A 24,430-nucleotide genomic window follows, 5' to 3' on the forward strand; every position below is an offset into this window, starting at 1 on the left:
GCTGTCTGCTGGGTGGGGAATACATATTTTGTGGAAAGTGGCACATTAGGCCTGATTGGCCCAAATTATGCAGGCGTACATGCACACACATTAGAAAATAAAAAAATGCATTTGATAATTTAGAATAATTTTTCTGGGAAAAAAAAAACAAACTTTGCAGCAGATGTTTCACCATAACACAAATATTTCAGCATCTTTTTCATGTTTTGACAAATAGGCATTACCTTTCCATCCAGAGCCAGGAGATAGATATGCTGCAAGCACTCTTTCCACCATTCAAATACTGATAAAAGTATCCAGGAAGTTGTTTTAGGAGATTTAAAGATGCCAGTAACAGCTGACCTAAATGAATGTAAGGCAAATCGTAGTCTGCATGATAACATTGAAAGGCGAAGAAAATAAAAATCCTCATTTTCTGCTTTCTGTGGATAAAAGATCTTTGCAAGAAAACACCATGTTGTGTAGAATCAGCACAGCAAAATAGTCAAGTTGTTTGATCACTGGAAAAGAATACTACCTCCTTTTTGCTTGTTATGAGATAAGCTACTAAAGTGAATTACAGGGTTGGTTTTTTTTTTTTTGTTAAGAGCTACAGAGATCAAGCTTCCAAATTTTAAAACACTGGAAAAATAAAATAAAATAGAAAATACACTTAAATGCTGTGGATTTTTAGTATTGCATCTTCACTGTTAAAGTCAGTCAGCTTTTCACATGCACATATTAAATGTGTTAAGATGATTTATAGACTATTTAGGAAAATCAGTTTAATAATCAGTTTAAGAAATTGATTTATGGTTAATAAATTCCACTTACAGCAAATGAGAAAGGGATTCCAGTCCTGGATTGTGAAGGCTTGACAGCAAAAATATTTTTGCAGTAGCATTAGAGGACAAGATTCTCAGCCTTTTTGGTCTGCTTCAGTGGTTGAAGCATGGGTACTCCATACCTTGAAAAACCAAGCTGTGAAGCTCAGGAGAAATGTTGTATATTAATGAAGGGACCAGGGCAGTAGGTGCCAGGGAAGGGAAGCTCTCTTTAAGGTACAGGAGACCTGTTGCACAAGAACAAATGAGTTAATTGATCATGAATAAATGTAGTTTGGAGAGTGGGAGCTTTGTACTGTCAGAGGAGCCCAATTCTGGCTCAGTCTTCCAATAAGAACCATGGTAGTATAAGAAACCTTCCAACCTCAAATACATTTAGGATAAAGATGCACATTGCAATGTCTCAATGAAATGTCTGCTATGGATTAAAAGCACCAGCAGTGGCTTGCTGTAATTACCTTGCTGTAATTGAAAAATTATTAAGGTCACCTTGATTTAGCAATAAAATCAAATTCTTGTTGGATGTGATTGTATTCTCCCATTGCACATTTGTATCTGACCATGTCTGGTGAGTGAGTCAGGATGCCCTCTGTGCCATGTGTTGCCATCGTGACACTTCTCCTGAGGGCTACTGGAGAATGTGCTATGCCGTATCTTCTTTTCATATGTCATGGTGTACAGGTGGGTTCAGAAACGCTGTCAGGAGTAAATACTGAAGTACTTCCATGAAAGTGAAATCATGGGGCATAGTTTAGGCTTGCAGCGTGATGAAATCCCATATTACCTGGCAGTGGGACAGGCCTGCCTGGTGGCTAGACACTAACCAGCAGAAGAAAGCATGAGCAAATACCTTTTATTTTTCCTTTTCCTCTGCACAGTCATTTCTACCAACTGGTACAGCTGGTCTCATTAAAAAGTGATAGCTGGAAGGTAGTTGAGTCAGCTCTGGTTAGTAACTAAGCGGGGGTTTTAGGCTGAGCAAAACCTTCAGGTTGGGTAGGCTCTACTGCTGTAATTTTGCCATCATGGGGCCAGCATGGTTTCATGTGATCCTGGATATGCATCCAAATTAACCTGTGGGAAGTTCTCCATGGGAGAGCTCTTTGTGCATGGCAGCCCAGGGCAGGAGGTGCACTGCAGGAGGGAGTGGAGTTGTTACTGCAGGACTGACTCCTTTCTGAATGGAGCAATTTGAAATGTAGTGTCTTAACTTAGTCTCTATGGTCACCTGCTGCTTCTCAGGATGAACTCAGCTATCTCTGTGTCTTCATGACTGCCTGCCAGAGGTTATGTGGTGGGAAATGCTCCAAGGAGTGTAGCCCTTGCAGATACTAGATACCTTCCTTGGGTGCTCCTGATCTACTCTTGAATTCTGCTGCTGCAGGAAGCAGCAACCTGCTTCACAGATAGGTTTTGAAATCTATTTTCCTTCATGTTTCCTTAATGATTTCATCATCTCCCCTTTGTTCCCCCACCCAAACCCTTAATTCCTTCTTATTCCAAGTCCAGAGCTACTGATCACAGAAGCAGAAAAGCACTATTCCCAGCCTGCCTTTAGAATAAAATTAGTATTTCCTCCCTATCCCATCTGATGGGACAAATGATACCTAGCTCCCTTGCAGGCAGCCCCAGTGAGTGGGGAAATCAGATGCTGTCCTCTCTCTATAAACTGATGTGTGTGGAGGATGGGACTGAGCATATGTCAGTGGTCTCAGTGGTGCTTCAGGTTTGCTAGAACTCTTTCGCACTTGACCTCTCTCCCTTGCAGGCCATGGTGGAGACAGTGAACAATCTTCTGCAGCCACAGGCTCTGAATGCATGGAGGGACCTGAATGCAAGTGAACAGCAGCGTGCAGCCACCAAGTTACTCGACACTGTGGAGGACAGTGCCTTTGTGCTGGCTGATAACCTGCTGAAGACAGACATCGTCCGGGAAAACACTGACAACATCCGTAAGGGACAGATCCTATAAGTACTGACAGCAGCTGGAAGGAGAGTAAAGACTGGGAAACCTGGCTTCAGTCTTGAACCCTCGATTAGCTGGAGAACAATTTTGCTAGATATATCTTTGCCCTCTTTCTGAAGGACTTAAAAGTCTTTCCAAAAGAGCCTAAAGGAGTAAGGCAGCTCTCTGCCCTTGAAATCCTATGCAAAATGGGCACCTAACCTGACCCTATTGCCCCTGGCTTTGAGGTCAAAATCTGCACTAGAGCAATGAGAGCACTGCTTCACAGGAAGAATCTTCAACATAATGTGATTTTGTTTCATTTCTTACAAATTTGTGTCTTTATTCAGCTGATGGTTGATTTTAATTAAAAAACAAGCATGATGGAAGGCACCAGCACTCCCACTGTGCATATGTTAAAAGAGAACAACTCTTCTTTCTATTTCAATGAATACAGATCCTGAGCACTGATAACATTTACAGAAAGTACCAATTGCCAGTGGCAAAGAACTAGCATTTTCAGATTTTCATTTTAACCATTGTCCTTAATATCCTGAGGTTCTTGTTTACAAGAACTGGTTGTCTTTTGTCTTCCACAGAGAGTAGAATTTATTTGCACTTTTTTTTTTCTTTTAATTAAATTTAAAACTTCTTCAGGGCAAAGATTTAAAAAGCAATAGAAGCCCAAACCAAGTCTAGCTTGAAGTATTGGAAATAGAATCCTCTGTTCTCAGATGGTCTGGAACATCATTTTGTAGCTTTGAAGTATCTTGTCGAAGATTATTTCAGTAGAGATTTTTCTTAGTGTTGATCTCTCTTGCAAACAGAGCTGGAAGTTGCAAGACTAAGCACAGATGGGAATCTGGAGGATCTGAAGTTTCCCCAGAACATGGGCCACGGGAGTGCCATTCAGCTGTCAGCAAATACCTTGAAACAAAATGGTCGAAACGGTAGGTCCAGCACCTCCAGCCATGCCAGCCTCATGAATAAGCCATGCTTTAGGCATTGTTTTGTTTTTAGCCAGTCTCAAATATGGTACTAATTGCTATGTTAATATGTAAGTTAATGGTAGTACCAGTTGCTAATGCCTCGACTGCAAATTAAGTTCACTGATTTGGAGTGTATTATATTACTAAGTGAATCGCAGCCTTCAAAAGTATTATGTGCTGCTAAAAACACATCAGATCCTTATATGTGCTTGGGGCACAGTGCTGAGTCCAGAGAAGTGCTTTTAACTGATATTGTGGCAGTAGGAAGCTTCAGATGGGCTATGTGGCTTGTCTGAGTAAACTGCTTCACAGTGGGGCACTATACAAATATCTGAAAAAGGTATAGGGAAGAAACAATAGTAGCAAATATTAATAATGAGCCAAAATGTCAGAAGAGGTTGATTAACAGTTATGAGTCTAAATCTTCAGTGCTTTTCTCTCTGAATCTTATGAACCTCCTGATAAAGCATAAATTAAAGCTGATGTCATATGTGAATGCTGTCAAGTCATTTATTTCCAGATCAGGAATTTGTACAGACACATTTGTGTCTGCAGCTCTGCTGCAGACCAAATTCAAACTCGCAGGCTTTCTACTAATGGGCCTAACATGTCGCTTTGTTTGAGTTCCTTTAAAACTCAACCTGTGTAGAGGGGGAAGGCACTCTAGTAGGGGCTTTGGTCACACTGCAGGCAAAACATGGAATGATTGGGCAGTATTACAGTCAGACCAGATACACTAAAACTGCCAATAATTTATAAAAACTGTTGAGAAAAAAGTTTGGTGGTTCAGAAAGAAAATTTTGCCGTTGGCTTTCTCGATTGAATTTGGTACTTTTGCATGTAGAATTTAAAGAGAAGTGCTTTTTTAGAGACAGTATAAAATCCAAGATACGTAGCAAAACTCTAGTGGGGAAGGAGCCACTAGCAGACTTTGGAGATTTGTAGGGAAAGAGAAACTGTGTTGGCAGTGAGGAAGGGGAAGTCTATATTTCTAAGCATGGTGTCGCTGGATATGTAGTCAAATCAGGAAAGCCCCATCAATTTTTCACCAGCTTGGCACCCACCTGGAGGTTGTCATAGAGCTGGAAATAAAATTATCATAGAAGGATTTAGGTTGGGAGGAACCTTTGGAGTCATCAGTGCTTCACTTTCCTCAGAATCTGGGGTGATTCCTATAGAAACAAAAAAAAATCCCTCCCCACAACTTATACATATAAAGGCAAACTAATCACATTCAATTCTTATTTATAGCCTGTGAAATAATATACAAACAGAAGGCAAACTGGATGATTTCAGTTAAAAACAGTTGGCTGGTAGCCTGGGTTTTCTGCAGGTTCCCTAAAGATTTTTTTTTTTGTGGAACAGGGGATATCTGATAGGCCAATTAACAAAAAAAGTACATTTTTAAATGAAATTTCTGCAAATTTTTTTTATCCTTCATATGAGATTGGAGTTGTTGGAGAATTTTGGATTCCTTCTCCCAGATTTGTCCCCACATTTTTCTGAGGTAGTCTTAATTAACAAACTAAATTACAATTTTATACTGGCTCTGTGCAGCAGGCCAGAATGAAGCATGTTTCCCAAGCATAGCCTGGAGAACAAAGTATTATGTCAGGTGGGAAATGGGCCACCTGGCCTCTCTTCTCTGGAGCTAGTTACACCTACTAATGCCAAAAACAAGCCCACCTTCTCTGTCTGTCTTCTGCCGATCTGTTTGTTTGTAGAAGTTTGTTTTAAGAGAGGCAGCTCTTGCCCTTATTATCCATGAACCACTTGTTGCACCTCATGGTGCTCGTTAGGATTGATAGGAGGTGAGTTTCCATATGCCACATCTTGGTCCTTTCACATTTTCTCATAAAAGTTTTGAAGTTGGTTAGGAGAAGATATTTTTCATCTAAAAAAGACCACAAAAAAACCAACCAAACCAGTGCACTGACCTGGATGTCTAACCTCTTACTACTCTTCTAGGTGAAATCAGGGTAGCTTTTGTGCTGTACAATAACCTGGGCACTTACCTCTCCACGGAGAACGCCAGCATGAAGTTGGGAACAGAAGCAATGTCGACTAATCACTCTGTCATTGTCAACTCCCCTGTCATCACAGCAGCAATAAACAAAGAGTTCAGCAATAAGGTTTACCTAGCTGATCCCGTGGTGTTTACTGTCAAGCACATCAAGGTGAGTGAGTTTGAAAAGCACTTTTTTCTTTTCCTAAAACAGAGTGATGCAAAAGTTGGCTCATGTGAGGCCCCAAGTAGTCCTTGATTAGATTTTGAATTATACGTTTGTTCCTTTGCACTTTGTGTTATTTATGAAGAATCTCTTCTATGCTACATTAATAAAAGTAGAGTCTCCTTCGAACTGATGCCCATTGCTCAGGTGCTGACACACGTCATTCTGTAATTAAAAACTACCAATATATTAGACCATAATATTATTTTACCATGGTGGCAGGGGATATTAGAGGAAAGTGGAATTACAGTGAAAGAGGACAGCTAGTCCTTCCTCCTGTTAGCCAGGCACAGTCATTGCAAAAGTTGATTGCTTAAAGCAATTAATTTCTCTGTTCTGCAATGCAAATGAATCAATCTGGTTTTGAAGAGCTGGATTTAGTCTATGGCTGAAATTAATCAAGAACAAAGAACTAAGTTTGCATTAGCAAAGAGAGCAGCAACAATCTAACTTGTTGGTATCAGCAAGTAATACTTGACATATAAAACCACTGCTGACTGTTTATCCAAAATTAAAGGGTGAGATTTACCAAGTGCCTCTGGAAAAAAATAAATAGTGCATTTAGAAATCTATGAAACCCTATCATTTTTATTGCATTTATTCATTTCTTCCCTGCAGCAGTCAGAAGAAAATTTCAATCCAAACTGTTCATTCTGGAGCTATACAAAGCGTACAATGACAGGGTACTGGTCCACCCAGGGGTGTCGCCTTCTGACAACTAACAAGACACACACCACATGCTCCTGCAATCACCTAACGAACTTTGCGGTCCTGATGGCACACGTGGAAGTTAAGGTAGGCATTGTCGATTCCCAGGCTGCCTGTGCACTGGGCAGGAAAAGTGGCCAATATAACATCATTTTGTTACTGCAAATGAAGCTGAGCAGGGAAATTGCTGTGTGACTGTAACTCAACAGTAGAAACCATCTGATATAAAGCATCCTTCTGCTATATGGTGAAACAGGAGATAGTCACACCAATGCAAAGCCTGTCTTGAGCTACTACCATGGTCAACTCTGAGCTGAGGATGATAAGTGAGCAGAATTAGCTGTTGCCACATCCTTTGCTTACTGGTGCAGAACGTGTCCTAGCTGGGTCTTTGCTCGTGGGGCCCTCACTGTGGCACCAGGGAGTAGAGGGCACTCTGAATGCTGGAACAGAAGTGTGCAGAGCCTGCCTCATGGGGTGCAATCTGTGTGTCCTGCTAGCAACAGGTGCAGATACACTGCTGTACATGTTTGTGCGAGGTGCATGTGTGGAACCAAAAGTATTTTCCAGATTCCATCTAGGGACAAAAGGTACATTCTCTGTGTCTCATTATGTGACAGCAAGATACACATAAAAGGGAGCTCCTTATACCATCCTGTACATCTACCCAAAGACAAATGGTTAGCTCGTTCTGTTGCCTGCATTTAGGTCCATGGTGTAATTCCGCTGGAGCTAAAGAAGTTACTCCTGAAAGAAGTTATTAATCATGGTAGGAGTGGCTTGGGGAGTGATGTGCACATATGGGATTTTATTCAAGAACAGGAGAATGGTTGAGATGGTCCTCCATTTCCTGAGCTGTCTTTGCTGTCTTTGGTTGAGAACAGTCTCAGCTGCTGTAGAAAAGAGAAGGCCCTGATGACCAAAACATTTTGCCCTAGTGATTTTCTGTGTTGCGGTACCTCCCTTTCATGTGCCTGGCACTACAGCAAGATACATGGCTCTGAGCTAAATATGGATCTGGCGTCTTCCATGCAGGCAGAAGGTTTCAGAGCCACTTTCATGGCTGCATAACAGCAGCAGCTATTATGTTTTTAAAAGATCTTTTCTCAACTCTTCTTCCAGTGTCACTCTTTCGTATATTTTGTTTTCACTTGATAATCTGAAGAGGAATGTGAAGGGTTGCAATAAAATGTATATATTAAAGAACCATCATGCGTGACCAAAGCTTAGAAAAAAAACAAAGAAATGGGAGGCTGGCAGCACATTTGCCACAGCAGCTGCATCCAGTGGAGAGGGGCAGGATAGATCTGCTGCTGCTGTAGGATGATGTGTCCATTCCATTCTGCAGGAGTCACTATTGGTCCAGGAGACATACCATTAAATGGCTGTGGCATTATCCTGGGAGATGTCTGAAGAAATGTTTTTTTCAGAGCACGAGTTTACATGTTAATGGCATTATGCAGTCCAGGTCTGGTTTTGCCAGTTTCCTAAAACTGCTTGAATTTTCGAAAGAAATGTGTGTTTAGCTCATTATCAACTGTCTGGAGTTAACAGATATACCTGAGTCACTGAAGTCGGAGGTTGCACCTGGGAAATGCAGATAGCTTTCCACTCCACTGATGTGAATGAGGGCAATCCCTACTGCGGAGTGCAGATACAGGCTAGCATGGAACAAGCCTCTTCTCAAACCGCAACTAGGTCAGCCTTGTCTGCATGACATTTCACTCAAACTTCATTAGACTAGTAGTGCTGGTGTTATCTCATCTTGCAGAAAGAGAATGTGAGACCTTTGGTTGTCCGTCAGCCAGCAGGTTTGAAAGAGCTACAACTGGAAGCTTTCCAAATGCTGAACCAGTGTGCTATTAGCTAGTGGGTGTTTCTGCGTGTTAATGAGTGTCCTTAAGACTTTCAGGTCATGTTTTATCATCTGGATGCAGCCAAAGTATCATTGTTCTAAGAGCCAAATTGCCTCCACTTTATTGACTGTTGTGATGCAACTGGATAGCTTTCTGGCATGTTCACTTTAGCGATCATCCTGGTCTGAGGACAAAGGTACCTGTGTGTCCTGCAAACATCTGCAGCTCCTCCCTGCAGCTGCTCATCACCTTGCTCTTTCTGGTGGCACCATCCTACTCTGTTTTGCTCGTGTGACTGGCCGTATTGCTTGGCAAATCTAGGAAGTGACTTGTATGACATTCCTTCTGCTGTTGCAATGAGTTGATTTTGAAGTCTTGGCAGCAGAATGCCTGCTGTTTTGGAAAGGTGGAGGTTTAAAAATAAATGGTGGTTGTTGTCATTTATTAAATCTCTCTCATCTCTTGTAAGCATGCTTTTGAGCCATTTTGTTGTTTTGTGTCCTGTACAAAAGGCGTTTCTAGTCTCAAAGATCTTTTTGTCTTCTTGGAGGTGGAAAGATCTGTGAGGAAAGAATGTTGCATGCTGGCGCAGGACCTCTTACAGCAGTGTTCTGGCCAGTGACTATGATCTTTAAAGAGGACTGTTGTACACATAATAATTAATAATATTCTGGGACTTTTACAACAGAAACAGTTTTCTCTTGTTATAGAAATTTGTAGTTTACTGACTTCAGTTTGTTGGATTTTTGGATAGAGGGAGCATCCTTTGGTGTAAGCACCCTACCTAATGAGACCAAACACCAAGCATTGTGAGAAGTGGACATCGGTGTCCTGCTTCTTAATCAAAAGCCAGCACCAATTTGACAAGTGTCACATCTGTCATGAATGATCTCCCTCCTTGGTAGGATAGCAAAGACTGTATTCTTTGGAGGAGACCCTGGTGGCTGCTCTGTGTGTTACGGGCTGGGATTTAGTTAATTATTAGCAGAACGTTTGTGGCAAGGTGGAGCTGGAAGGTATCACTGCTGAGGAAGTGATTGATGGTCATCTGGCTCTTTAGCATGAAAAAGCAATATGTCTTTGTCCAAAGGGGAAGAAAATGACATTAGCTTACCATGGTGGCAGGGATTTATTGGTGTGCTTCAAGAGTAGAATTTCCTGGGTTCAATGCCAGTCTTAAGAGGAGGAGATTTTCATTTGAATATGCTTCCTGCCTCTTTAAATTAGTTGGGCCTAGAGTTTCCTATTCGGTTATGCATTTCAGTGGTGTAAATAATGATGCCCAAGATAAAGAGCCTGCTGTGCAGATGGACAGGATGTATAGGTACTGGGAAAAGCAATAGACCCGCACCCGCAGGTACCCCTTTGGCTGCTGTCAGAACCCCAGTTAGCATGGGAAGAAGACAGCAGGACCATAATGACCTGTGAGCTGGATCTTGCTGATGCATCTTCCTGGCAAGGGCTGGCCTTCATTACAGAACTGCAGCATTTGTTGTCCTTTTGAACAATTTACAAGTCAAAATGAGAACCTCTCTTTGGAAACAATTTTTAAGACTCGGAAACAAATCACTGTTTAGCTAAGAAGTTTGTTTGGCTTGTGTTATAGGAAAATTATTATGATTTTACAGATATTTTGTTAAATTATGAGGTATATTTAACATAGATGAGGTCTATGTTAAATATCTATCTATTTTTTGAATTAGGAGGATATTAGGTAAGATCCTTAAATGCTATAAAAATGGTTTCCATGCCGTGGGACAAAGCCATTCTTAAATAAGCCATTCTTCCTATGTAATTGCTGCAGAATTATTCTAAATTTATAAGCTGTTTTTCATATAAGCTTGCTCTTTACATCTTATTAGTTATAGCAGATGCATCTTAAATGTACCATGGGGAAAAATATGCAGACAGAAAACAAGTTCAGAGCTGGTGGGAAAAATACAATTAAAAAAATCATCCAAAACAAAATAAGCAAAGGTACCTCAGGGTAGATAAATGTTGCTTATCCGTATGTAGTGAATGCCAGAGCTTACTCTTCTTTTAAAAATAAGTAAAACAAGGAGGGGTTGTGTGTGTTTTAACTGTAGCAATTAACGGGAAGCTTTCAGATGTTATTCTATACCATAAACACATTACACCTTGCTAATTATTTGGGGAATGGAAGCATAAGGCAAAGTAAGGTGAGAAAAGAATAAAAATGTATGAAGTTTAAATGCAATGCAATGATCTGTTGCCTAAAGCAATACAGCCATTTCAGATATAAAGAGCAAGCTGAAGCTGTTGCAGTGCTGGCTTATCCATATATTAGCACTGTAAGATTGACCAATAGTGGATGAAACTGGAAGTAGGTGCAGGATTGCAAAACCACCCGAACTGCAAAATTAATTTATTGAAACTGCTATGTAATGAATTTTGGAAGACAAATTGTTTTGTACCATCAAAGGGGTTAACACTAAAAAAAAAAAAAAATCAACAAAAAAGAGATATAGTGCACATTGCAAAAAAGTAACTTATTCTAATGTGGTTTTAATAAAAACTATTTTAATTAAGCGTAAAAGTTATTAAATGTGCTTGTCTTCAATCAGATTTTAAAATTCAAAATACAGCAGTATTGGAGCTTGTGTTAGGAACAGAAATATGAGATTTTATGAACTCCAAGAATAAGGAGTTGTAAACAGCACATTTAATTATACCTTAGGTCAAATATACATATTAGGTCAAGTAGTCTATGCCTACAAGGTTCTGAGTTACCAGCTGGGCTTAAACCATTGCAAAGGTTGATTCAGTATTGTACCTGGTAGCAATGCTTAAGCTTTTTGTCTAGGTGGGCAGGAAGTCACTCAGGGGGCTTCCTTGACTTGCACACCCTTAGTTTGACACACGCTGGCTTGGGTTGAGCCCTAGTTGTCTCTTCCTGTTGCTAGCTCCAGCTAGGGCTGGATGTTTTGCTGGTCCTTGTATGTGTGTTTCTCAAAGCATTGACCCGGATCTTCTCAGGTAGCCACTTCTGGGTGTCCAACCTGAAAAAGAGCCTGGTTTCAGAAAGGTGTACTCTGAGCCTGTTCTTTCCCCCTAGTCTAAAGGGTATGCATTTGCTTAACATTGCCCTTTTCGATTCTCGAATCTGCAAGCCAGATCTAGTTTCACAATAAGGAGCTGTACCACAGAGCATGGGGACAGCATGAGCCTGCAGTATTTTCTGATCCTCTGTCCCAGAATGAACAATTCAAGTAGCTCCTGTTGCGAGCGCTTAGCCTTGTGCCAAGTCTTGTTGCTACCCTTTTCCTTTCTGGCTGACAACAGGGTGAGTGTGAGAACCAAAGTGAAGGTAGAGGCCATGGTGTGGTGGAGCCAATGTACCAGCTGTCTCCTGGCACCAGGCTGGGTAAAACCATCCATGCAACAGCAGAAACTGACAATGCTGTGACCAGATTTTTTCCCGGAACTCAAATTAACAAGCTGGCAGCTTGGCTGGGTAGATGTCTACACTGAGTTTTGCACAGCTGCCATAGCTCATTTCTTGGGTTGGAGATGCCTTATGAGTAAGCAGAGCTGCGCTGCCTTGCTAAATCCAGCCAGCATAAGAGGGCAGGATGATTGATGCAGTTATTGTCCCAAGCCTTTCCTCCTGTCCACAGCTGAATCTGTCCTCAACTACATCTCAGTTGCAGTGGTAACCTTGGGTATCAGTGATTACGAGAGAAATGCTGGCCTTTTGCTACATGCCCTCACCTCACTGTGTGTTGCAAACCCTACACACTAACACAGAATTTGTAAGACTTAGCAAGGTAAGGTCTGTACCCGTTTCTCTGTACTCATCTACCCCTATACCACTTTATTTTGGCTATGTAAATTTCTGTGGCTTGTGCTGGCTGCTGCTTTTAACAGTCACTGGAAGGCTGTTACATTTATGGAAGAAGCTTGAGAGAAAGGGTTCTGCTGGGAGGCCTTCATCTTGCTGACGAGAACAGAGGAGCAGGAAGTTGATCTGTGTGACCTGTGCAGACTAAGAAGACAGCTTTGAAGACTAAGGCAAGGAGAGAAAAGGTGGTTAAACCACCTTGCAGGAGTGCTCAGGGATCTAAGCCTTATATCAGATGGTCATAGTTTGAAGAGTGTGACGTTGCAGATTCTTCAGGTGTGGCTGAAATGGCTTCATGTGGGAATTAAGCTCTCTTTATGATAGAATCACCTTTGCAGAACACAGAGTGGAAATGTACCAGATCTGTAGATGCTGTGTCTGCTGTGGAGCACAGCTGCCCCTCCCTCAGTGAATGCTTGAGAAGAGGGAGATGATGAGTGCTAAAGCAGTGGGATCTCCCCAGCACATATCCTGCTTGACCACAAGGAAGAGAAAGCCCCCTCAAAACCTGTCATGCCTGCATAGCCATGGCCAGCCCAGACACTCTACAGGAGCCCTTGGGGTTTCTTCCTGGTCCCTGTAGTCTAGCTGATGTTGGCATATCTGCAAAAACATTTACCTCTTAAGTAGCCCTTTGCAATTAGCCATGAAGCATTGCAGCCAGATTGTTGCAGTAATCCTCTCTCAACAACAGCAGTGGGGGGAAAAGGGCAGAGGAAGCCTGCATGGCCCCAGATAGCTACAAATCTAAGGAGTAGAATCAGCAACATGCAGGAGTTCAAACATGTCCCACTTGGGTCTCTGCCCAGCCCAGCACACTGCCAGCTCCCACCAGGCACTGAATGGTCATATCTGAGCTAGTTGATGGCACTGTGTTTTTATTTACTGCTAGCTTATTCTTTCACTCCCAAACATACTATTCTTTCCGTTCCTGGAGGGACAGATTAGGCAAAGGTCCTATGCTGCTGGCAGCTTGGTTTGGCTGCTGTTTTCTTCTACTGATGTTTTTAATAAGGAAGGAAATGGTTGTTCATCTCAGGGAGAGCCATTCTGTCATAAGCTGACATTCCCTGGGATTTGTTTTTATTAGCTCTGCTCTGGTTTACAGGCACTGACAGAGCTGCTCATTGATTTTCTCAGCCCAAATAATATCTAGGCTGCCTGCCCACCCTGCTGCTGTTGTGACCAGGGCTCCCATAACTCCTCCTGCACAGGTTTCCGTCAGTGCTCTCCTCCTGCAGCTCTTGGCCCCACTGGAACAAAAGTAGGGCTTTTTTCCAGAGCCGGAGAAATCTTCTTTAACTGGGCTTTGGAGTCAGGCTCATGCCTAAATCATAAATGTAAAAGGTATTTAATATAGAAACCCATCCATTGAAGTGGATTCTTTCTTTCAATTACTCAATAAGTCATTCCTGTGCTGCAAGTAATCTGCATGTCCGTTTACCTCTAAAGCTACTGTAACTTAGTGGTAACAAAACTCATTGGCTTGCTTTCTTGACCATGACAGGAATGGTCATGAGAAGACCATGACATGTCATGGTCTTGACAGCCATGGTGATTTTGGGCAGGGAGATGTTTGTTTGATGCTGTCAGGAAATTGTCCCTTAGACTGATGCCTGGTGTCTCCTACGGGCTCTTCTAGTAGTCCAGATGTTTGGGGAGATTATGAAGAAGCAAAATTTGACTGTTATCTATACACTGGTGGTATCAGATGTATTTTGCATGCCTTAGGGACCCTAGGGCTTGCAGGGTGCTGGAAGGATATTGCTAGTATGTGCATCAGTTATTTTATCCTTAGTCAGGGAGTGCTTGTACAGTACTGGTCAGGGTAAGGCATATGCGCCTCTTGCATGTCTCTGCAGATGGGGGACCAGGCTTGGAGTTTGCAACCCAGGTATGAAATCTTTTATTTATCATACTTGACCCTGGGATATACCAACTGTATAAACCAGGTACATTGCTCCCTTGTTTGTCACATAGCAACCAGATGATGGCAAGGATAATCTCATGGCATTGAGAAGTGTTTACCACAATTCCTCCTTTTATATATAATATTTATATATATTTATATATAATATTCTGCTTTGTGGCCTGTGGCAGCATAGTTTGTCTTCAGCACCAGACGAATTCCCATTTGTTGGACTTGTTGGTGTTAAAGCTCTGGATGTGCCTGGCCTGGGGACAGCTGTCACTTCCATGGGAAGAATGCCAGTGTTTATCAACTCGTCCCTGAGCCATCATCTCTGCTGTGGCAACTGAAATAGGGCATCCCAAGCAGGATGAAGCGCACTCAGCCTTTGAAACCCAGCTCAGTCTTGGACTTTACTAGAAAAGCTACAAATTCATATTTTTCCCCTGAGGTGTTTTTTAAATTGCTCTTGTTCCCAGTTTATTGTTATTATTCTCTTTTGTTTGTTCTTTTGTGAGTTTGCTGAGTTTTGGGACGGAGGTTGCAATTAGAGAGAAGTTGTTTTTATGGTTGTTTCCCAGCACCCCAGGGATGGATATTATGTACATAAAATAAGTATTATCATTACAATTAATATTAAAAAGAAGAGTAGTAAGAGAGAATAATAATACAGCAGTGAAGACTGTGTTTCTTTCTAAGCATTGTGAGCTTTGTGAGCAAATGGCCTTTCCCTGAGGAAGACCATGAACCTAGATGGCAGGATACCTCTCCAGGAGCAAAACTACCCCTAATTCCTGCATCGTGTCTTAAAGTCATCAGGGATATATTACAGGAGCTGCGACTTGTGAGATTCATCTCATGTAGGGGAATAAGGCCTCAGAAAGCTTTCCCTATGCCAAGCTAACTTTGTTTTGGGATAGATGAATCTGTGCTGTTGGCCACATCTGGGTGGGATGGATCCATCTGGCCAAAGTCTGCCTGGTTTCTTTTTCCTTGCATCCACTCACATTAGCTGCCTTGCCTGACTCACCCAGACCAAGAGCTTTTGGTCACTTCAGCATGTCAGGGTGACCTAATCAGGTGAGCTGGCAGGGTTGTTGAGGGAGGTGTTCTCCTGCTGTTCCCCAGCAGCATCACACAAAAGAAAGAATGATTTGCAAGGTGCGAGGTTTGCATTAACATTTTTTTGCACTGAGTTAAGAGGGATGGATATGCTGGAATGACACAGACGTGCGGCTGCCAGGAAAATGACGTGTGCTTCCTCTTCTCAGTTTTCTGGGTGATGCTGAAGGAGCTGGCTAGAACAGGCCTTTCTGTCATGATCTACAGTAAGCACACAATGATTTCTTTCCTCTCTGTTGGCCTTGTGACCCCTGGTTCCTTAGGTATTTGAAATACTCAGGAAGAGCTGCAAGAGCATTTGAGGAAGGGAGCCCTCATCTCTCCGCCTCCAAGTCTCACTGGAGAGAAAACTTCCCAGTATGGAAGAGATGGAATGGAAAGTCACTCCCCATCTTTCATTATTATTTGATGTCTATCACTCATGCTGATAAAGCCAAAGAGCTGAAAGGTTTGAGCTGTTTCTCCTGGGTGCTGACATAGCAGAGTGTATATCAGGAAAAGCCTGACATTTGATGTGGCTTTATCATTGGCAAGCAGGCAAATAAAATGGATAAATTAATCACCTTTTCCCTCCATCTGTCATGAGCTTTTATCCCACAAGGAGGAGAATATTTCCAGTTTGTCCTGGCTTTTTGAAGCGTGGCACTATTGTATTTGCCAGCCTACATAATGCCTAAGTCATCAAAATGCCAGGGGTGGAGAGGAATGTGAATACCACTTATAGCACAGCCTGGAAGACCACAAAGCTGGGTTTCAAGCCTGTCCAGTCTATTTGAAAAGCCCCCAGAGATTTCCAGCCAATCTTTCCCTCAGCTCACTGACTCTAACTGCTTAGCTCTGAGCGGCCGTCTCACGTATCACAGTGTTTTTCTCATTTCTCATTTACATTTAATAAGTAATGATATCTCTAATTTCACTGCGTCTGGTGGAAACATGGGGGGTTATGGGCAAGCTTTACAGCCTGAATAAGGAATCAAGAGGAGGGATACCACTGGTGTCAGGGTCCCAGAACCCCCTCCTCTTTTCTGGGAGAGATGTGCAGTGCAAGCCCAGGAGCAATCCAGTGGTGTTTTATCAGCAGAACTAAGGCACACCTATGCTGCCCCTCACAAAACTTTGTTGCTGGGTTGCTTGATGTTGCCACTGCAGTGGCCATACTTGCATGGCTTTGGGGTAAAACCATGTTACAAGTTCATCACAGGGAATCTCACTTTCGAGGCTGTCTTAAAAATCTCTATTCTGTTACAATTTAAAAGGAAATTAATGTTAAAAGTTCTGTCTTTTTTTCTGGGTAGCATTCCAGAGATCAGGCTGACTTCCCAGGAGTTTTAAAATATAGCTCTAGGGTTTGAAAAAGAAAAATTAAACTTTCTTTCGCCTTGCCTAGTGGAAAAAAACAAGACAAAACAAAACACAAAAAAACCTCAAGACATTTAAGTGATCTTTTTCTGTCCAAAGGCTCTAAGCTTATATGTCTCTGTGAACATTTAAAGAGAGTCTTTTTTCACTGCTGGTAAATGGTGGTAATGGACTTGTGGTTCTAATCTGCACAATCTTGTTAGCATGCAACATTTTTACACTGGAATCACAGTGTTCGAAGATTCTTTATACTACGCGTGCACACTCCTTTGCCATGTTTGCTAAAGATGGAGCTGCACACAAGGTTAGCTATGACATCTTGGTATTTTCAACAGCAGCATAATTGTTTCTATGATACTTTGGGGTCTGAGTCTGTTCAGGGCACCTGCAGCTTGCCAGACACTTTGAAGTCTGTGTTTCAGGTTGTAGCTTTCTTGATGCAGGGTTCAAGTGTAGGTCCATTTAGTCTTTTTGCTACTGGACCCCTGTGCCACGGTTTGATGAGTGGATACACATATTTGGGAAAGAGCCTCAGACAAAATTTCACTCTGTGTCTGGGATGGATTAGAAGTCACGCAGCATGCGACTGACGATTTGTTTGTTTGTTTTATTTCCAGCACAGCGATGCAGTCCATGACCTGCTCCTGGACTTCATCACTTGGGTTGGCATCCTGCTCTCACTGGTCTGCCTCCTGATCTGCATCTTCACCTTCTGCTTCTTCCGTGGACTGCAGAGTGACCGCAACACAATTCACAAAAACTTGTGCATCAGCCTCTTTGTGGCAGAACTCCTCTTCCTCATTGGCATTAACCGGACTGACCAACCGGTAAGAGCCAAAGCACTTTCTGCTCCTGCCACAGGCTCTCATCTCAGTGCATATGGGATGTTTGACCGTGCAGTGAGATGTATTCCAGCACTGCCTTAATTCAATACATGACTTCTTGAAGGGTTGGGCCCCTGGTTGTTAATGAGGAGTCATATACTTGTGCCTGCTATTATTTCAGAGGCTGTATGTGCATTATTTGTAAAATAGGTGTTATGTTTAATAAGCAGGTTGCAAAAGTGCATTTATATTATGTACATCTTTACATTTTTATTTGCCAGATTATGTACATACATGCCTTTCTATCTTTGAATATAACTTATAAATGCAGAGATGTGTTTATTTTAAAGTAGTTCACTAACATTTTCCAAGTGAAAAAAAAAATTCTTCCTTTGGAGAAGAACTCCCTCATTCTTATTAAACTTCCCGGTAAGAGTAATCCTGACTGTTGCATTAATTCAGCATGGTACAAACACCTTCCTTTGCTCTTTTCAATCCGCATGCAGATTGCCTGTGCCGTCTTTGCTGCCCTCCTGCACTTCTTCTTCCTGGCAGCTTTCACCTGGATGTTCCTGGAGGGGGTGCAGCTCTACATCATGCTCGTGGAGGTTTTTGAGAGTGAACACTCCCGGAGGAAGTATTTCTATTTGGTTGGCTATGGCATGCCTGCACTGATTGTGGCTGTATCAGCAGCGGTGGACTACAGGAGCTATGGCACAGACAAAGTGTGAGTGGGATTTCGCACTTGTCAGAAGAGATGGGAGTGGGGATGACAAAGGAAAGCAAAGGGCCCAGAGACCTGGCAGACAAAGGAAGCTTGTGCAGACAGCTCAACCAGGAGGCATGCCTTGGTTTGTCTTTGTGTCTCTAACACACTCCATGATAATAGAGGACAAATTCCTTATTATGAAATGATTTGCAAAGGTATTTTCTTGGGGATGTCAGTTGGGGAAAATTTTATCACATCATTATATAATATCAGCAGAGGTGGCTGTCCTAAGTCTCAGTTTGGTACTGTATCAGCAAGGTCATCCTTCTTCTCTAACCAAAGAGTATTTTTCATTTGGATAATGAAACATTGCTTTCTTCTTCCTCTTTTTTTAAGTGTTGTGTCAAATTAACAGAGCCTGCACACAAAATAGGTGGTGACCATGGAGTGCATTAGACTCTTCGCAAATTGGAAGAGCTACGTCATTTATCATTGTGAATATTCTTAAATGTTTTCAACATTGCCAAAGCTCGTATCAAAGCACAGCTCAGATGATCATGCAACACTGTCTAATGGAAAACACAATGAAAATCAAGCCTTTGATTTTCTTTGCCAGCTTTGTTACAATAGCACTAACAATGTGTTTTATTTACTTTTTTATAACATTGTGGGTTTTTTTATTTACTTTTTTTTTTCCGCTTTCTGTTGTTGGGCTGTCTTTCCCCTGACATTTTAATTGAATTAAGAGCTCAATCTGAAGGCATACATAGCAATGAGCTGGTGGCGTTTTTAAAAAGCTTTTTTAGCATAGGTTGGGTCAGGCCATGGCACTAGTTGATATTCTCTTAAACTCAGCTGCAAAATTTTTGCCTGAAACCTTATTGATATATATCAACCTGATTCCTTACGGAAGCAAATCTGTAGAGCAGTGGAACTGCTCATGACCCATTACCTTCCAGCTGGTAGGCTTGTATCCAAGCTGGATATTTGCCTCATGTTCCTCCCATGAGTAGGTGAATAGCAACCTGAATTTGTATAAACGTCATAGTTTGTGGAAGGGAAATGGCACACACAGTTAAAGACAGTAAGTTTTCAAGAATCTCCACAGTTTATACAGAATAGTTTGACTGACTTTGACAGGCTTAAGGGGCAAAGAAAAAGTAACACAACAGCTGATTACAGTTTTTGGAGAAGACTGTTCCCATCAGCTGCTGCCTGCTTTTTGACCCAACCAACTCTTCCATTCGCATCCCCTCTTGAGCCATATATAGGCTCCCATTGAAACATCCTGCCTTATACCTTTAGAGAAATTTATTCTTACAGTGGTGTTTCTGTGGAAGACCTTTCTCTTCACAGTGGCCTGTATGGGGCACACTGAGCCTTAAACATGTTACAGCTGAAGAACCATGAGTCCAGCTCCCTGGAAATCCAGATAGGATGCTCTTGCAGATTTGCCATCACTGAAGCTGTGTCCACACCTGTCTGGTTCACAGTCTCGTGTTTTAGTGGCTTCTTTCCATGCTGTTCACCCTGTAACTCCTCCACTGTTACCATTGCAGGGCTTGTAGCACCAGAGTGATCCTTTTGATTTCTCTCTTAATGTTGTGGGCTGCCTACCAAGAAAAGCCAGTATTGCAGCTAGTTTGCAATGGAAGCTAGCACTAACTGCATTCTCTTCTACTGCGCTGCAACTGTTGGGTGTTATGTATATATATATATGGACCTTTCTGAAGCAAGCAAAATAAACATATTCTGTGGGATACACTGCCTTTTACTGTCAGGCTTTGGGTGTCTAAATGTTTCCATGGTATGGGAGATAGAGGCAGAAACTTTGGCTGAAATTTGCTGGAGGTAAACAACAAAACTTTGCTATCTTTGTTTTGAGGAGGCAGCAGGAAATTCTCTCCCTTCCCACAGGATAAAGTAGTATTTTTCATTATTAAACGTGTATATATAATACTTTGCAGATAAATATTTACAGAGATTTGCAGAACCAAAAATATTTATTTATAATCTCTAATTCCAGAGTGCAAACTTTTATCACGTTCCTCTAGTGGAAAATAAAAAACATACAATATGTTTTGTATAACTATCATGCTCCATCTGGTTGATGGATGATGATGTATTTTTCTGTGTAATGTTATTAGAATGGTAGAACTGATTAGAATTTGTAGTGAACTATATGCCAGGCATACATAATTTGATTGCAAGAAGTTGCTTGGTTTTGCCGGGTTTTGTAAAACATCCTCTGGAATATATTACATGCCTTCCTCCATTATTTATTGCATTTGTTTAAGCAGGACTTATGGAGCTGTTAGTGTTATTTGTTTTTTGCGTGGCGTTTGGTGCCACCATTCATACATCTCAGAATGATTTGCTTAGACACCCAATGTAGGTTTTCTTGATTTCATTTTCCTTTCAAATCCAACCCTCCTGTAACACATGTCCAGATTACATAGCCAGGAACAGGCAGCTGTTCCTCTGTCTGTTTCTTTGCTCATTACTTGGTGCTTATGATTTTCTGAAGCATCCCAGACTAGTATTCATATTGGCATTTTGGAGTAGCTGTACAGTAAAGATACTCTCTTACACTTAAATATTCCAGTGATTGGAATTGATCCTTTTCCTTTTACTACTTTTTGTTTAAGAGCAGTTCAAACCATTCATATTAGGTGGCTAATTTCCTTTTATAACCAAATAGCAGTGTAGTGATTCCATTAAGAGATCATCCCATTCAGGCCAGTATGGACTATTCATGTGAGCAACCCGTTTGCCCTTTTCCCCCAAATAAATTAGAAATGTTGTATCTCACCTTGTTCTGGTTGTAATTTCTAAAGTAAAGGTGAAAATCAGAAAGCCCCACTGTAGACAGTGTGGTCCCCCAACACTGCCTAAGCAATTCTGTCAATTCTCATGTGAACTTTCAAGTGACTATTTCTTACCAGCCAGGTCTTCAGATGCTGAGTCTTAAATGACAACATCTCAAGTTTTGCTGCAAAAAAAGCGAAGACACTGGAATTGCAGTTTTAGACAGTTACGCTTGCCTAGTCCTGTGTGTTAACCAAATCCATCCATCTCCTGGCCAGATCTGATGTCAAGCACTGCAGTGAGCAATGCTGTAAAATGCAGAGGGGAAATAGCATTTACAGTTGTTAGTGTTTGGAAATAATTTGTGTCTAAAATTCAGTAAAAACTGGATTAAGGTTTTAGCAGCCTCCCTTTGAAAGGGCTCACTCAAGTAGCAGACTATCCAAAATCTACAGCAAGAAGCCATTCCATATTCCTGTACTGTCTTGGGATTCATATCAATTCCTCTTACAAATCTCAGAGGAAAGCATCTATGCTTTGAATGGCTCGATATATTTTAGAAAACATAGGTATATTCATCCACTGGTGATCAAATTCATCGAGACAGGAATCTCTTTATTGTTTCTCCCCCCCTCTGCCCTTTTGGTATGCTATAAAGCAGGATATACATGGTAAGCAATCCAGCTGTCAGAAAGCAAAATGAAAGCCTGGTGAATGTGCACAGCCTCCAAGTCCATCAGCCAGCTGCCGACATTTTATGCATGTTAATGTTGCTTGGAAAATAGCTTCTAACAATATGGTCTGTCTTGGGTGGCTCCACTGAACTTGTTTTATTTTCAGTATTTGTGCCGGTTATTTGGAGGAGGAGGCATGAGCAATGTAGATGCTGGACTGCTTAAAGCAGAAACTATATTACACCCTTGAAAGGCATTGTGCATACATATCCCATTACACCACCCAGACAAGGAGGCTGCATAGCCATGTGAAACAAACCGCTGAGCTCCCATGAACAACATGATGTGTTTAAGGGTCTTCAAATTTTACGGTCCAATGGCAGCTAATGATTGTTTATTGGTTATATTTAATGCACACCAGGGATAGTTTAGTATTTGATTTCTCTTCATGCAGAAAATAGAGTAAACCCTTTGTAGTCTTTATTACTTGAGAAAAGCTTTAGGTGAATATGGCAACTTGTCACTGTGGAAGAGGAAATTAAAAAGTAAAGAAAAGCAGCACCACGGAGCTTGTTACGAGCACTGAATATGCTTCTTCTCTTGGAAGAAGCAATGGGGTTTTGAACAGCATTTCCTTCACCCGCAGATTTCCAGATAATCCACTCTGCCCTGAAGCAGCTTGTTTGCTTAATGGCAGCAGAGTCTAAACTTGTAATGTGGTAAGCCCATGTTCATGGTGCAGCTGTGCATGGGGGGTCAGAAGTAACTCAGCCCAAGATTAGCAACTTTGGGAAGTGAGTTGCCTGATTGCTTCCTTGTTTTGAGAAGCTTATTTATGCAGCTCATTGTGCATGTGGTTTTTTGTCTTTGAAGGGAAGAAAAGCTCAGTGTGGCACTTGTCTGATTAGCAATTTACAGCTCCTCAACGCAATTGGTGAGATGCCTGTGTTTTGATGCTTTGGTCTTAGTTTGCATTTTTAATGAAGTATGACTTAAATGTGTTCAAAGTTGTCTCCCTGATGACCACAAATGCCAGCTTTTTTAAGTCCTTCTGAGGACTAGAGGCAGTCCTGCAACTTTCCATTTAGTCACTTAAGACTCTCATAGTCAGTTTTATGGAAAGGTGATTTTTCTATTCAAACAGAAATGACATCACATTCTTTAAAGTATGCAGAGGGAGAAAAAAAAGCTTTCTCTGTTTTTTGCAAGCTCTACTTTTCCTTAGATGAAGCTGTCTCTTGTCTGAAGGGGATCTTTTGCTCTGTGCCTGTCCCCTGCTTATTCTGAGGGCAGGACCTGGTGCCTCCACTGTTTCCCATTCACAGCATCCATCTCTTGCCACTGAATTATGCTTCAAAACCAAAGAGATTTTTTTATGGGAATAGTGCGGACAATTTTATCCATTTAGCTGTCTGAGAAGGAAACCAGTTGCTTCATGCTTCTTTTGCTCAGCCCAGCACAGCTTTTCCCTCATGCTGTATTTCAGTTTTCACTGATTTTCCCTGTATCCCAATCTATATGCATTCAGAAACAGCTGCATCAGATGTGACCATATGGCTGGCCGTCATGCTTTAAGGAGTAAAGAGTAGGTTTATGTCTTTCCTCTTCCCTGGGCTTTCCAAGAGCTGGCTCACTCTCCATGCTGAAGGAAAACCAAGTTGCTTGGCAATTAAAATACACTCTGCTCGTGACACCTGTGGAATTATGGGCAGGGGATGTTTTGGAAGTTAAACTGGCAAAAAAGTTCAATTTATTTTAATTAACAAATCACACACACACCAAAAAAAAAAAAAACCTCCAAAAAAAACCCCCCCGCACACACACACCCAAAAAAGAGAAAAAAAACCCAAACCCCACCTCTGACTCCTCTCCCAAACATCAGCACTCTTATTATCAGTAGAAAAAAGTTGTGGGTCTGGGTATTCCCTGATTTATAAGTATCAACTGAGGCATAAGAACTCATTACACTTTTATTTTTTCCCCCTATGAATGGGGGAGGTATAAAGTCTGAAATTCCTTATAATTGTGTGAACTGCTGCTATGCAGATGTCTTCTTTCAGGGATGGAGGGAAGGACTTTTTGCAGGGACTTTATTACCCTTGAAACCTCTATTCCTCTGTAAAATCTAGTTGCAATTGAACAACATTTCAGGTGTTATTATGGGTGATACACAGATGTCATGATTGCATAAACCCTTTCCTATAATAGATCAGACTCAAATAGCTTCTAGACACTCATGTGGTTCCAATACCAGCTTCATCTGAATCACCTTGAACTTCAGCAGCCAAAGAGGAAACAAGATTTCCCTGCAGTTGCTCTGAAAGCCTGTTTGCCTCTTGCATTAAGATTTCGATGCTGTTACATGATGATTTTGGATGAACAGCTGCAGAGGCAGTTCAGGAGTAATGGTCACGGAAGTGATGGCATTTTAATTTGTGACAAATAGCAGCATAACTATTATATATAGTTTGATAGGTCTCCAACACTGATGAGACCTGAAATTTGTATGGTCAGGGAGGCAAGTGAGAAGCTTTCTGTACATTTTTTAATTTATTAATATTTTTGCTGCTCCCAGTCAGAGAGGTTCAGGACATGTTTTATTCTCTTGGC

At 41.6% G+C, this 24,430-nt stretch overlaps 1 protein-coding gene across 9 annotated transcripts in view; it reads left to right on the top strand.

Moving 5' to 3' along the window:
- ADGRL3 (adhesion G protein-coupled receptor L3) overlaps positions 1–24,430 on the top strand; it is a 518,947-nt gene that overhangs the window by 433,863 nt on the left and 60,654 nt on the right. For 8 of the 9 annotated variants that reach the window (XM_065689629.1, XM_065689683.1, XM_065689621.1 and 5 more), the window contains 6 exons: positions 2,593–2,776; positions 3,597–3,719; positions 5,727–5,935; positions 6,608–6,784; positions 17,423–17,632; positions 18,136–18,356. In XM_065689629.1, the coding sequence (XP_065545701.1) occupies positions 2,593–2,776; positions 3,597–3,719; positions 5,727–5,935; positions 6,608–6,784; positions 17,423–17,632; positions 18,136–18,356 (1,124 nt within the window). The remainder of the gene's footprint in view (positions 1–2,592; positions 2,777–3,596; positions 3,720–5,726; positions 5,936–6,607; positions 6,785–17,422; positions 17,633–18,135; positions 18,357–24,430) is intronic. The other variant, XM_065689651.1, reaches the window with a different exon arrangement.

This window comes from Lathamus discolor, chromosome 1, assembly GCF_037157495.1.
Source record: "Lathamus discolor isolate bLatDis1 chromosome 1, bLatDis1.hap1, whole genome shotgun sequence".
Taxonomy (NCBI): domain Eukaryota; kingdom Metazoa; phylum Chordata; class Aves; order Psittaciformes; family Psittacidae; genus Lathamus; species Lathamus discolor.